At 50.8% G+C, this 15,573-nt stretch overlaps 1 protein-coding gene across 1 annotated transcript in view; it reads right to left on the bottom strand.

Moving 5' to 3' along the window:
- Positions 1 to 15,573, bottom strand: part of LOC126534552 (uncharacterized) — a 60,827-nt gene that overhangs the window by 4,727 nt on the left and 40,527 nt on the right. The window contains exons 10-12 of the mRNA XM_050181809.3: positions 6,582 to 6,704; positions 3,767 to 3,950; positions 442 to 809 (exon numbers count right to left, since the gene is read on the bottom strand). Of these exons, the coding sequence (XP_050037766.2) occupies positions 442 to 809; positions 3,767 to 3,950; positions 6,582 to 6,704 (675 nt within the window). The remainder of the gene's footprint in view (positions 1 to 441; positions 810 to 3,766; positions 3,951 to 6,581; positions 6,705 to 15,573) is intronic.

Raw genomic sequence — 15,573 nt, 5'->3', positions numbered from 1 at the left:
ATTTACTATAGTACTTTTATGCCTATTTGAGACTAAGCCGATTTATTTCTTGCACGTAAATAAAGCAACACCATCAGATTCGACTCGCCTACCCATTCGTACACAGTTACGAAAGCGTTTGACAACCAAGCGTACATATTTTCAAAGAACTTAGGCTCTTTCTGTGTTCGTTGGCGTATGACAGTAAATATAAAGGAGTTTGCGCGAATCAAGCGACTACAGCAGTAATACCATATGGTCTGTCTGTTGCCCCGTCCATGCGTCTACTACCGTTGTGGTCGCCTGGTCCACGCAAGATTCTTCCCATTTCCCGACATTTCCGAAGGACAAGGCACAACGACGAAAATCCAAAAATCAACTGGCATTCGAGAAGCGAGGAAGACGAGCCACACGTCGTGTACGGCAGGGAAGTCGATCGGCGGCTTCGTCGCGCGCGCTTACCTGGAAGACGGCCTGCATGAGGCACGGGTCCGCCTGGGCTTCCGCGAGCGGGATGCCCACGGCCTCGAGCAGGTTCAAGGGGTTGTCGCAGGCCAGGCAGACGCAGCGGGCAGGGTCGCAGCGGGTGCGGGCCTTGGCGCACGAGCAGCGGGCCACCCGGCAGCTCACGCGGCAGGCGCACGTCGGGGACGGCGCGCCCGACGCCGTCGCCGCCGACGACGATGACGACGACGGCAACCCCGCGAAGGGCACGAGCGACGACGCTCCCGGACCAGCGAGCATGGCGGAGACCGGATGGCCTGCTGCGGCGACCGCTCTGTTGCGGCCCGCCATGCCGCGGCGTCGACCTACGGGGGTTTTCCTGGCGGCTGCGGTGAAGGTCCATGCGCGCAGTTGAAACACGGCAGGAACGTCTCCGCAAACGGACGCGTAACTACAAAAAATTCGCTAGCTTTGTCATTTGTCACAATTATTATTATTATTATTATTATTATTATTGGCATGAACAAGTAGAGAAGCGTTGGCGCCGAGAGACGGTGCCGCCAACTCCTTCTCCCACGCGAAGCCTGAAATAAAAGCAAATCAATGCCCGACAAAGCGTCGAAATTGGTCGATACAAAACGACGACAATCGCACGGAACACAGGGTGGCAGCAAGAAGCCGCACTTTTGCCCGAAAGGGGAAGCTGCTGATAGCGATATAAAAGCCATAGGTAACTACACCACGTATAGGGTACGTAGTTTTTTCGGCTGCATAAGTTGAAGTAAACATTTCCTTACTAATTAACTTGACAAGCGTGGTATTACGCGCGCACATTGGATGGAAACATTAACAAATCTCACTCGATGACCCCGAACACTGGCTTGTCGCAACTCTGGCGATGTGAAGAGCACCGGCAGCGGGTATAGCGAACGCTTGGTGATGCCCCTCGCTTCAACGCGTCCCCTAAGCAGGATATCACACGACCCTCGTCACTACAGGCGCGCGGAGAGACAGCGCACATGCAGCCGCCAGCCATCTCGGCTCGAGCAGCGCTTGCATCCGCCGGAGATGATATCCAAGATAGGGTGGTGCGCGCGCCTCGCCGCGTGGACAGCCACGCCGGGCTAGAGAAGGAGACGCGCGACCACCTGGCCCCCTCCCTAGCGCAGGCTCGATCACGGTACCGCGAGCTCACCTCACCTCCTCCCTCCTTTCCGAGCTTGCGCGCGCACTTCATCACGTGACCTACAACAGCGAGCGCCACGGAGGAAGGAAACTAAGGAGAGGCCCTATCCCCTCCGCGCGCTAGGAGAAAAGTGTGGCGGAAATGACGTATAGGTTCTCATTTCTTTTGCTGCTTTTTTATTTTTTTTGCTGCATGGCCACGCCTTTTGGGCCACAATGGCGGCGTTGTTCTGATTTTTTGAGCGCGCACACGTGTTGCTCTGGTAGGTTTCGTGCCGTGGCAAAGGCGCTGTGTGGGCGGGTTTGCGTTAGTCACCGTGTCTTGTTGCGCTGTGTTACCTGCACCGTGCTCTGCCGGATGTTGCGCGAGCGCGCGCGCTCCGCGTGCGAAACCACGCGCAGCGCGGCGTGGTTTCGCGAAAGATGTAAACAAGAGAAGAGGGTGGCACAAAAGGCGGAGCATCGCCATGAGCAACGCCAACTTCCGGCTTCACTTTTGCTTCACAAAGAGTGACGTCAGGGCCTCTCCTTAGTTTCCTTCCTCCGTGGCGAGCGCGCATGGCCAAGCCACCATCCTGCTCTGCTCACCCTCGAACGCTTTCCCTCACACCCGCAGCTTAGGCGCGCCCGGAGCGCGGTAGCAGCTTATCGCACTTGAGACTTTATGCGGAACCTCACGCCGACGCCAACGGCGAAAATTCAGCTGGAGTTAATTGTTACCGCAGTAAAAGGAGGGAAACCGCATACATCGCTCAACTAAGTACTAGAGTACTTGCATGCCAAAAAAAAAAAGTAATTGCCTTACAGATAATTATGAACGTCTGAAACAGACCAGCATGCAGGCGTAGAAAAAACTTGTAGAAAAGTTAATTCAGTCGAAGGCATGACAAATTCTGCAAACATTCGCGCGTGATATGATGATGCGTAATTTGAGCATTCAGCAAGGGACAATCGATATCTGATTACGATACACGTCTTCACAAAGGTAAAAAGAAACAAATGAGAAATTGAAAAAAAAAAAACGCTATCTATTCAAGGCACAAAACCTCCAAAGAAAGATGCAGCTTCGGATATCACAAGCAAAATGTCACGAATGAAGAAATTCAAACGCATACGGAGCAGCAACCACCGTGTGGTGGCGATGGGCTCCGAAGTAACCTTGACCGCGGTGGGTTCTTTAACGTGCGCCTCAATCTATAGGTGCAGGAACTTTGTTTCATTCCACCCTCCATCAGGATGCGTCCGTCTCCGACAAGAATCGCTGGAAAGAACTCTGGCGCTAGTGCCCAAAGGAGCCGCAAATGTGGCGACTGGCCAGCACGGGAATGGTGGGTAGCACACGTGGTTTGCCCATAAACTTGGTCCACCTGGCTTCGATTAGCTTTGCGGTGGCGAATTGCTCCTTTCCCAACAGAGTATTGCTTTGTAAATGCAAGAAACGGCAAACGATTACGCATGTGCGCAGGGCCTAGTTGCTTTAATGAGTTTAGAAAACCGTACGTGCGCGGATATTTAGAAAGACAAAGCCTAATGAATAACGCCACGAGAATAATCCACAAGAACGAAAATGTGACAAACCCACTAACTACACATCATTTCTTTGCTAACGGAACGACAGCAGTGTCAGAGACGCTTCCGGTAATTTTTTTAGTAATTGAAATTTAGTTACTTTAATAGTTCAAGCGAACATTTGCACTATACCACCACAGTGCTGGCCGCGCTACCACTGTGGATGCAGGCGTTTGGATCCCTTCTCCCCGTATGCCATTTTACCATATTTTCTTGTTTTGTTTCCTGTTACCATAGCTCACCGCGTTTGCATATTGTAAAATGCTGAAGCGATGCAACTTTTTTTTTATCAGCTCTTCTTTCTGAACCATTGTCTACCTCAGTTTCATTACTCTCTAAAGCCTGTACGCTCGTCGCTGCACTCCCCAGCGCCCCTCACGTAACACCTCCGGGCGACCACTGAGGAGGTAATAAATGAAACGTAATTTTCGTTTCTCGTGGGCGCATTAACAGACTGTGGGATTAATCGATCGCACGATTAACCCGCCGTGTTACCCAAGAACTGATCGAGAGAAAAAGTGACTGACGGCCGGTACGGATCGACTCTCTCGTCAGTCGAGCGACCGGTTGGCTGGTCTTTTTGCGTTACCCTTGTTGGCCTTGGCGAGCTCGTTTCGCCAGGCGGCTCTGCCTGGCGCCCCGTACGGCGGCAGGGGCTCGTCGAGCTTGGTGTCGGCATCGCTCATGCGTCGCAACATGAGCTCGTGAAATCGTGGGTTGAACTGCCACAGCAGGTGGCGGATTCGAACCACGTCGGTGGTGTTCAGCTGAACCTGCGGAGAAAAAAGGCAGAGAGGAATATTGCGACGCAGTTATGCAAGCGGAATATGGTTTCTGGAGAAATGGACCTTTTTCCAAAATGAAAACAACAATTTCACTTAATCTGATTATGGCACCTTTTACTTCCTATTTGCCGACGTAACGCTTGTTCCTCCTGGAATCGGACATATCCCTGTTTACGCGCTTCTGTGTGTTCGTGTTTCCTTTGCTCTTCTTGTATTAGTGTTTCCGAGTCTCGTGCATGCAGTGGGGCCCTCAAAAATGACCTCACCTGCCGCTGGCCAGCCGGTGTTATATCTTGTGAGCGACAAGGAACATTAGTTGCGAAGGTGAGCTTTAGAACTGATGTTACTGTACTCTAACTGTTTCTTCTACCATATTTATCGTCTCGTGCCCAAAAGGTATAGCCGGAGCCACATTTTATTAAAATAAATTAAATTCTGGGGCTTTACGTTACAAAATTATGATCGAATTATGAGGCACGCCATAGAGGTCGTCACTGCGGATTTATTTTCACCAGCTGGATTTCCTTAACGTGCTCCTAAATCTACCTACACGAGCGTTCTCGCACATTTCCTCCTGCGGAATGCGGCCACCGCGGCGTCGGTTCGAACCCGCGACCTCGAGCTCAGCAGCGGTAGCCACTAAGCCAACCGCGGTGGGTGACGCCACATTTTCTTTTTCCGTCTCATACTGACGTCCAGTCTGTGGGCGCCCTTTTCGCGGTCGGCAACTGGAAACTGCGATTGGAAATTGGGCTCCGATTCTGCACAATCGTACAAGTATAAAGCTTTAGTTATTATTTATTTATTTTTTAAAACAGAAGCATTATTTTCTTCTCGAGATATCGCCAGGCGATAAACAGCAAATAATGTAAGTGGGCTGCGTGCCAAGGGAAAAGCCACTGCTCGCAAAATGGACTACTATCGACCAGACTTGCTGAGTAGTTTCACGGAAACGACTTAATCGCTCAACGTGGCTCAACACAGGACAGCCCACACACACACACACACACACACACACACACACACACACACACACACACGCACGCACGCACGCACGCACGCACTCGCACTCGCACTCGCACTCGCACACACGCACTCGCACACACGCACACACGCACACACACGCACACACACGCACACACACACACACACACGCACACACACACACACACACACACACACACACACACACACACACACACGATATGATGCCGCCCTTACTCAATGCCCGATGCAGGGCCTGTAAGGCGTTTCTAAATAAATAACTATATCAAGTCGGCATATACGCATGTCTGTCAGCACTGCAGGTGTGCCACTTGGGGGGTTCGAATCTCTACGGGATTACGCAACGAGACAACAAATGCTAGGCAAAAATCTTCACTGCAACAAATACACACCCCTTCAAGCTCATCATTCCTTTAGTAAGCCGAATTGGAGTTTTCAAGGGAATAGCTTTCGTTAGTTCTTTCGCCCCGTTTTCGTACTCGAACAGGCACGTCCAAACGCCAACTGCCACCTTGTTGAGACGCACGTGCTGTATCGCGAGATCTTTCTAAAGATTTAGATGCTGCGGTATACGTGGTGGCGGTGTGTCGCTTTACTCCGCCGCTAAATATTTTTCTTGCCTTAGGGTGGATGCTATTGGAATGTACTCGGAATGTACTCGTACTGCACATTCCAATACCATATACTTTCAAAACGTATTTGTTACTATACTTTCACTGTTGCTATGTGACACTCAGTGACCGCAGCTTCGGCTGTAACGTAGTTTGGTTCAGAAGTCAAATAGTCCTAGATATCTTTTTTTTTTCTCCATGCTTTGGAGCATTATTGGAGCACCGCGAAAGGTGGAGTCTGGAGAGACGAATTCGAACTACATCCGCCAGAGATCTCTTCGTACAGTAAATTGCACGTCGCCTTTATTCCAGCTCAATATTAACGAGGAAGTGATTACGAAACGTATTCATGCGCGCATACGACGGCTGATGCACGCGTGACACTCTACGAAACTGGTTTAACCGTATTCTCGCCACCAGCTTTCGAGAAAAACGACGCCGATTTCACGGATGCCGTCGCGTCGTCGTAGACGACGGAAAGCAACCGTGAACTGGCGTTTCTAATACCGCGATATGACGCGGAAACACCGGACGCAGCGTCAACGTTATCGAACTACCCACACCACCTCGGGTCGTCATTTTCGCGTTTATGCGAAGAAACGCAGCTATTGCCGTCTCAAACACGGGGAGACGGGTTACTTTGTCCGCGTATACACGGAGACGCTGTTCCTGTCATCTAACAGTGACTTTCGAACAAAACAAAAATGATATTTCGTTTCACGTTTTTAACGAACAGTCGGTAGTAAGAACCGCTTTGAAAAACGATCATGTCGCTGAGCTGTGTTCGCGGGCGATATTGTGCAAGAGTCCACCTAGTGGACATGTTCATTTTGTCTGCTGCTGAAGTGCTGATTGGCTGTGGCGCCCGGTTGTTGCGGACGCACAGCTCAGCCCATCCAATCAGAGCTTCAACAGCGTACGAAATGGACATGTCCACTTGGTGGACTCTTGCACAACACCTCTCCGGGTCTCGGGAAGATGAAGCACGTGCACGCGGCCTCGCCTTGTGCACGGGATAATGCTCCAAGTGGTCGGACAGGGACGACGTGGAGGCGGCGCTGGCAGCGCTCTTCTTGTTTGAAGGGGAGGTGCGTCGGCCTAGGAACATGACGGGTCTCGAATGCACCTGGGACAGAAAAGGAAGAAACAGCTGTGAAACACCATACCGCATATCGTTAAATCTTGTCTCTCTCTCTCTGCCACGTCTGGACGCATGCTTCGTCGGAAACGGCAGCAGTCGTAGCACACTGCCGCTATCACGGCGCCACGTACGCGAACGACGACGAGGAACGTGATGCGATAATGATACAAGGCAACGTGAAAACCATACCGTTACGTTTCGTAAAACGAGTCGCCAACGGGAAGACTTCCCAGTGCTTTCGCATTCGTCCACGTAGCGATACCAAAGTTTTTTTTTTCTCCAAGAACCATCAACCAAACGCTGAAAGAAATGCAGCAATGATAATACAGAAAGCCTAGAGAGAGAGAGAAAATGATAAATGAAAGGTAGGGAGGTTAACCAGGACTGAGCCCGGTTGGCTACCCTACACTGGGGAGAGGGAAAGGGGGGACGGAAAGATTAAAAAAAAAAAAGAGAAAGTCCACTGGAGATATCAGTCGGTCACTCAGTCCGGATCACAGACGTTGACTCAATCCGGTCGCTTTCAAATATCGCAGCAGCGCTTTTGTGGCCTTTTGTAGCTGTGATATGCGAGGCCATGATCCCAAGATCTTGTTCAAGGTGAACGGCTTTCCATCTAGCTGATTGAGAGCTGTGCAGAGGTCTTGCCTTTCATTTTCATAAGATGGGCAGTAGCACAGTAGGTGTTCTATGGTTTCCTCGACACCGCAGGCATTGCACTCGGCGCTATCAGCCATTCCAATCAGAAATGCATAAGCATTTGTGAATGCGACGCCCAAACGTAAGCGGCACAGCACTGTTTCCTCATTTCGCGGAAGACCTGGTAACAGCCGCAGTTGCATATAGGGATCGAGGGAAAGCAAGCGATGGTGAGTGAATTCAGATGTTAAAATACAAAGACAGGAGTATGTTTGAACAGGGACGAGTGAAAACGTTTATTTCACCAAGAGACGATACCATCACTTAGTCACAACCACGGCACAATTCCACCAGGACGATAACATAAACAAAGTACGAAGTATTGTATACACAACATGTTTTGAAAGAAGTGTCCTAGTCCACACTCACTAACATTTAACCACACAGACCCACGGAAACGCACAGTTACACGTAAACTAATTGTCACATTTCACAAAATGATGTTCAATATATAGTGTACACAATGGTTATGTAGAATGATGTGACTTTACATAGTTTTGCAGCAATGCTATGAGATGTGTATATAAAAACTGGAGGACGCTTAAGCTTTGCCTTCAAGAGTGGAACGCGATATCGTTATCGCACCCCGTTCGCACCGCCCACTCATTCGCTCGGCATGCTCTTGAGTCACACAAACACGAAACGTGCGCCTGAGCAAGCGGAACGAACGAAACAAATAACTCGGTGTCTCGGAGGGAGAAACGAACAACGCGACCCAAACGCCGTGATCGGCACGGACAGCCGGGCCGCGACGCGCCATGAAGGCGGACGCGATCATGGCGCTGACGCCTCGATGGGATCGCCCTCTATCTCGCTTGGGAGCACTACGCAGACGCATGACTCCTCGCCAGCAGCACGGCACACATGCAGGGGGCGCGTTCTCACCAGACGCGCTACGGCTTAGCGGTCACGTCAGAGGCGTCCCGCATCGGACGCTGCACCTAGGAATCGCGCTGTGAGCGGAAAGAGGAGCCGCGTCGCCTAAACACGATGGTTCGAGTGACGCACGCTGGAAGTTGGAAGGGGAAAGAGCGAGCAAACTTATAAAACGCAAGGGTGTTGGGGCATCCTTGCACCGGCCCCCGCACGGTCGCAATGCGTTCAAACGAGACGAAGGGGAGAAGCGGGCGAGTGGCGCGAGGAGGGTGCCTTCTGTGTTTGCCGCAAGATGGCTCTGCGTGCGCGCCAAGCGCAGAAGAAATGTAGCGGAAACGCACTTCGCTACGCGTTTAACTGCGACTTCTGTAATTTACATGCTCATAATTGCCGATATACACCGCAGTATAACTTTCTACGACACGTGTCTAAGGCAACACCGCATTCACTAGAGGCGCTTTTGTCCCGCTTTGAAGCATCTAACTCATGCCTGAGTGGTAGCGTCTCCGTCTCACACTCTGGAGACCCTGGTTTGATTCCCACCCAGCCCATCTTGCAAGTTGTTTTTATTTATGAATTGTCTTCCGCTATGTTTCGCTCACGGCCAACGCCGCCGACGCCGACGACACCGGCCTTTCTGCGACACGAGCTCCTTAACGCTGTCGCGTTAAAAAGATGATCCTGCATACGAGAGCACACAGAAATCACGGGCGCCTACATAACGTACATCCAATAAATACTTTTGATGGCCTGGCTACATGTACCAGGCTGGTAAAAAATTAAGCCATACGCGTCCACCAGCCACCGACAGGAAACGGCATGACCACTGCCGAAGGAACTCTACTTCCCCAAGGAAGAACAACTCCTCTGACAGAAACGACAGCAGCTCAAAGTAGAACCTCCCCAGAAGTGGAAAGAGAGCGCGGCGACGATGCCCAGAGGCCACTGCCTCGCACCTGTTACGCCACAGACAAAAGGCCCCCGCAGCGAATAAATGTCGCTCAATGCGGCCACGTGAGGAGTGACCAGATGTAATAAAGCGGTGAACTCCAAGGCCACGTAAACCATTACGCACGGCCCTCCAAAATACCTTGGCAACGACGCGTTCCAATAGCACATGCTTGTTCGATTCTTGAAGACCCACCGCTCTATATATATAGTCGGTCACGCGTTGGGAGCACTTCCCCACCCCTAGACGCCACATGAAGTCGCGTAGGTGGCCTGGTAGAGATGATGCCGTTATCGCACCCCACGACACATTATTGGAGCGTTAGCGGCGCGCTGGGAGAACCAGAGGAAGCAGTATGGCTGACATTGTATCCACAACACGGTTTTCGAGAACGTCTACATCAGGACATACCTGTTGTACGTGGCGATAAAATGCCACGGCCGTACAGTACAACGCAGGTGCGTTTAACAACTGTGGTCTGCGATTTAAGTGTACGCCCGGTAGCATGTAACGCATTTTTGTGCCAAGGAAATAGCAGGCGAGTACGGGCGCGGGACACTGATCACACTGTAACAGGTGGAGCAGAAATTGCAGAGCAAGCAGCCGGCAGCGGACTGACACTGATGGGAACGCGAGCCCACCGCGAGAGCGTGGTTGCCCAAGCGCCGCGCGACAGACCGGTATTCTACTGCCCGACGAGAAAGAACCAAGAGGGGACTGCAAGGACCTGTATATCCGTAATGGTGGCTGTACAAGGTGACAAACGTACCAAACACGGTCGCAAATTACTGACTGCTCAGTACCTTCTTTCTAACAAAGGTAAATCATTACCCTGAACATCCTGAATATTTCTCCTTACATCTACAAGAATTGAGAGCAACACAGAGTCCGATATTCCATCATATTTGTAATCAAGGCCTAATATACGAATAGAATCGCTCTTTTGAAGACGGAAAACGGTCAGGCGTATCTGTGGGGAGCCAATGATCAAATAACGACATTTTGAAAAATTTGGTGCAGCACCCGAAATATTTCCGTACTCAGTGAAAATTCGAAGGCTACGGGATAAGCTTTCTTCATTCCTGAGATACAATGTGATGACATCGATGTGATGCACGGTAATGGTCGCGGGAGCCACACCGACGACACGCGCATTGCGAGCCGCGGTAGACAAACGTCCCGAGGTGACCAGAGACCCTCAGGTAATTAGCGACAGCGGTTCTGCTATTCATTTCCATCCGGCCGAAGCGGGTTCCCGTGAACAGGCCGCGTCGTCCGCTCCTAAGACCAGTGCTGACGAAGACTTCATTCGGAACGAAGGACGGCAACAAGAGTCAGGTTACGTTGGTGACGTGCGGGCTGACGGGAACGACAGGACAACGCTCGCCACCGATGACAAGGCGGTCAGCATCGACCATTGCAGTCATGGAAGCCGTGCTCTTGACGGTGACTTGGAAGTCGAGGCCTCCCATGTGCTTAAAGCAGTAGACCTCAGAGGGGTCAACTATTGAGGCTGTCGCGTCTACGACGGTCGACGTACCATTCCCTGTAGGAACAACAACGTCGAAGACTTGGGCCTTCGAAGGAGTCCACGACACTGTAAGCGGCATGACGTGAGAGGGGGACGCCCCTGTTGTGAAACACGCAGGGACGTCAGCAGAAACCATCGTAGTTATCCGTATGACAGGAGAAGTCATGCCTTACATAAATGGGCATCGTATGTTCCCTATATGCAAAAAGCCTTTGTTGTCCGTCAACATGAATGGTCATGGAATTGACAACTCACCGTAAATACAACGTCAAAAAAAAAAAAAAGAACGCTGCGTGTACACGCCTAATTCAATTCCACCACACATATAGCGCTGATAGATACTGGCGCAGAGACAGTGATTAATTCAAAGCGTACTAAACCACGATTCCTGTCCCGCGGACCGAATTTTTTTTTCTCGCGGCCGACGAGGCTTTTATGAGAAATTAGAGTTCCCCGTCGTTGGTGGAGGGAAACAATGAAGGTCACGTGCAATAACCACGAGACTGCCGAAGATGCGTACATCATGACACGCTCGCGTTCTTAAACAGACCCTTTTCGTCCAAAAAAATTATATTATGGGGTTTTACGTGCCAAAACTACTTTCTGATTAGGAGGCACGCCGTAGTGGAGGACTCCGGAAATTTCGACCACCTGGGGTCCTTTAACGTGCACCTAAATCTAAATACACGGGTGTTTTCGCATTTTGCCCCGATCTAAATGTGGCTGCCGTGGCCGGGGTACGATCCCGCGACCTTGTGCTCAGCAGCCAACACCATAGCTACTGGGCAACCACGGCGGGTCCCTTTTCGTAAACTCTTGGCAGCAGTGCATTCATGAACCAGAAAATTTCTGGTCATGCACTTTTTTGACAGTGAAGTTAGCCAAGAAAAATGAACTATTTTGTCGCATAGTATAATACCGCAGGCACATAATCTTGACGTGTTCAGATATAAAGAAAGTTCGCCGTGCATCGAGCTCATGCATGGGCTTTTTTATTGCATCTTAACAACAAACTTTACCTGTCGAACACCCCAATTCTGCAGCTTGAGGGTTCTATAATTTATAGGCTGTTGTAACTCGTGTTCCTACGTGGCACAAGCAACAAACGTCGGACCATTCGACACCGGCTATCGAGACTACCACTGGCGCAGATAACCAGTAAAGCAAGGACAACGATGCATTACGGACCGGATATCATTTGCGCAAAATTAACGCAGTGCAAATACAGATCGAGCTGTTCGTCTCACCGAGTGCTTTGTCAACGCTGCACATCTATTGACGTTCGCACTGTTTCGAGGAAGATAAAGCAACGACCACAGAAAATTAAGCGCCAGCTTCTGATGTTCAACGTTGAGCAATGTCGTAGAAAACCACTAGGTGTCCTCACCAGAATCTACACTACGAAACAAAGTGTAATTGGGCATTCGGTAAGACAACAAGGACAGGGTCCTTGTGACTATCGATCACAAATGTTGTCTGGCCTACTGAAACTTCACAATCGTTTATAAATATGGTGTAACCGGACTCTCTTTTTGCCAAGGACGCGAAGATAACCCTTCATGTTTTGGTGGGGAGTGAGTAGAAACTTCTTCCTGGCTCACTATAGCTCTCAGCATCGTCACTAAAGTGAAATGGACTTTACTTGGTCCTGAAGAGCCCCGATCAGACATCGTCACTGTCGTTCCATTAAAACACCATGTTTGCCCATCGACCACTTTTCCTGTGTGGTCCATCGCGGGTTTCTACAAAAGTTCCAGAGGGCTTAACCGGAAGTCTTAGCAGACCCGGAGGGGCGGCGCCGACAAGCAAGCGTCGCCGCTCCGATCATATGCGGGTGCTTTTTTTTTATCTCCCTGGTCGAGACGCTGGCCTCTTTCGCCGTTGACGGCGGCACAAAAAAAATTGGAGGACGCTTAAGCTTCGCCTTCAAGAGTGGAACGCGATAGCGTTATCGCACCCCGTTCGCACCGCCTACTCAAACGATCTACGCGAGCCAAACGTCGCGATCGGCACGCGACGGGCCGGGCCGCGACGCGCCATGAAGGCGCACGCGATCATGGGTAGGGTGCCTCCATGTCAGCGCCGCGCGGATCGAGGCACCCTAATCATGGGGCGAGTGGCGCGATACGTGTCGGGGCAGCGCCGTACATTGCGAGGAGGGGGTCTTCTGTGTTTACCGCAACATGGCTCTGCATGTGCGCAGAGCGCGGAAGAAATGTAGCGGAAACGTACTTCGCTACTTACTCGTGAAACTGCGACTTCTGTAAGTTACATGGTCATAATTACCGATATACACCGCAGTATAACGTTCTACGGCAAGTTTCTAAGGCAACACCGCATTCACTAGAGGCGATTTTGTCCAGTTTTCAAGGATCGAACTCGTGGCTGAGTGGTAGCGTCTCCGTCTCACACTGCGGAGACCCTGGTTCGATTCCCACCAGCCGATCTTGCAAGGTATATTTTATTTATGAAGTGCCTTCTGAAATTTATCGCTCACGGCCAACGCCGCTGACGCCGACACCGGCTTTTCTGCGACACGAGTTCCTTAACGCTGTCGGGTTAAAATAGGCTACAATTTGCTTCTGACTCGAAATAACTCGGAGTAAAGTGACTTCGAAAGTTTGCATGCTATGAAACGTTGCATGAAATCGTAAAATCGTTGGCGTGATTTCGACTCGCAAGCGTTCAGCAATCGCCTACGCGAAGCGGCACGCCTGGTTAGCCTGTTTTCTCCAACGGCGTCAGTAAAACTAATTGTATTGCCACTCATGGGCGAGATAAATGTGCAGACGTTGATGGTGTTGAGAATACAGGCGCTTTATTACAAGCTACGGATGGATCGCGAGGGCCGTCGGCCTCGGATCCCACGGCCAGCGAGCTAAGCCTTTACCGTTCTCCATGCGATCGCCAGCTCGCCTAGCTTGCTCATTCGCTACACCGTCGGCGTCGATAAGCGGCAGAAGTGGTCCGAGTTCGTGCACGTCGCTAGACGCCTAGAATCGACCCCGCGGAAAAAGGAGTCAGATTGGCTCGCTTAATTTCGAGTGAGCCTGGCTAACGAAACCCGCCGAGCTTAGCGCAGTCCGATGATCTTCCACCAAGACTATGTACCCTCAAGACTGGTGCTGTGCCGACTATTTGCCCATCCTTGTGCCCTGCTCCAGAATATCTTTTTCCCAAAGCGTCCTAGACGATAGGTTCGTACTGCTTGCAGCGGCGCGTACGCATGTCGATAGCTGTCGCAAGCCGCACTTTGTGCGGCTTGAGACACGATTTTGTGCACTGATTACTGGGTCATAAAAACAAGATAAAGAATTTGGGTCACAGCCCCTTTAGCAACCGGCAACATGGCAGTCACCGACACCGCCACATCGCGAGTTACTAGGACTTTCATCTGAGAAAGAGGTCTTGGACGTCACCACCGGCGTCGGTGCCACAGCCGCATGCAACGCCCAAGCGGATCAGCCCGCTGCCGAGCCATGGCTCAGGCCGCGTGTTGGAGGTCACGTGAACTGTTGCGGGCGAACCGTGAGTATGCGAGGGCGAGCCGTGAGCATGCAAGGGCGAGCCGTGAAGGCTGGTGGCATGTATCCTGCTTGATGCGTACTGTCTTCCCGCGTGATTAGTGCGTGCGGTTACGTGATCCGACGAGATTCGAAGGCGCCGCACAGTTCACATAATGAAGGGAGCGGCCACACGGAACTTTCCCTTTGGGACAAGCACACGCGCTTTTCTCACTGCCGGCGCTCCTCGTTGCGCCAGCATTGTTTTAGCGAGTGCTCGCGGCCACTAAGCGAACTGTGTTCACGTGTCTTTGGACGCGTGACACCAGTCTTGTTTAGTCAGTAAGCGAACATTTACTGTAACGTATACAACTACCACACAAGTACTAATGGTTCGCTATCACTGTCAGTTATTTGCCCTTCGGGCAATACTGCATTTTAACAACGTTACGCCCTTTAAGACTGTTCTCTCGATAGAAAATCAAATACTAAACCGCACGCGATATATACTAGGGGTGTTTGAATCGAATACGAATCGAATAATGAGAGAAGCGCATTGAATCGAAATCGAATATATTTTCAATGGTTTTCAAATGGGGAACAGCCGTTTTCGCCATCGCTGTAAGACTATGTTCACATCCTTGTATTCACAAACTAAGCGAGTTTATGTCATCACTTTGTACGTAGTGAAGCGTTGTGCACTAAATGTGCAAATACATCACTGGGGAACAAATAAACAGTGCGTTCGCGTGCTCGGGACTCTTCGGTGAGCGCGAATGGTTGCCGGGACAGTCGGGCTGCTTGAGTGACATACCGTGCTCTACTACGTAGCTTCTCGTCCTTTTTATGCCTACTATGATGGCCGCGAAGCGTAGAACTTATCGCCCGTTAAATCCGGTGTTACGGTTTGTAGCGCACAGTTGCCGATTTCGAGTATTGGAGAAACCATTCGAAAGATATTCGCATGCCACGGCTTCCTGGACTGAGGACACCGCCTACCTGTATAGGGTGACGACTCTCGCCTGCTCGTTCGCTTTCACAAAGTGCATAGCTATACTGCTTTACCAAAGTGACTGCGATTCGATAAGAAACAACAAAAAAAGAATCCTAATCAAATAGGTGAATACTTGCTTCGTTATTCGAAAGGCTCGGATATTTGCGCAGCCGCAATCTATATGAGGTATTATATACTGTATCGTACGAGGCGTCCACCAACGATCCAAGCATCTCCGTTCCCTTAGCATCATGCGATATCGCGTCGCGTTTTAAAAGGGGTACCGAGCGCTATCTACGCAA

This window comes from Dermacentor andersoni, chromosome 7, assembly GCF_023375885.2.
Source record: "Dermacentor andersoni chromosome 7, qqDerAnde1_hic_scaffold, whole genome shotgun sequence".
Taxonomy (NCBI): Eukaryota; Metazoa; Arthropoda; class Arachnida; order Ixodida; family Ixodidae; genus Dermacentor; species Dermacentor andersoni.
Note: the sequence above shows the minus strand (reverse complement) of the source record. Positions and strands in the feature narration are given on the sequence as shown.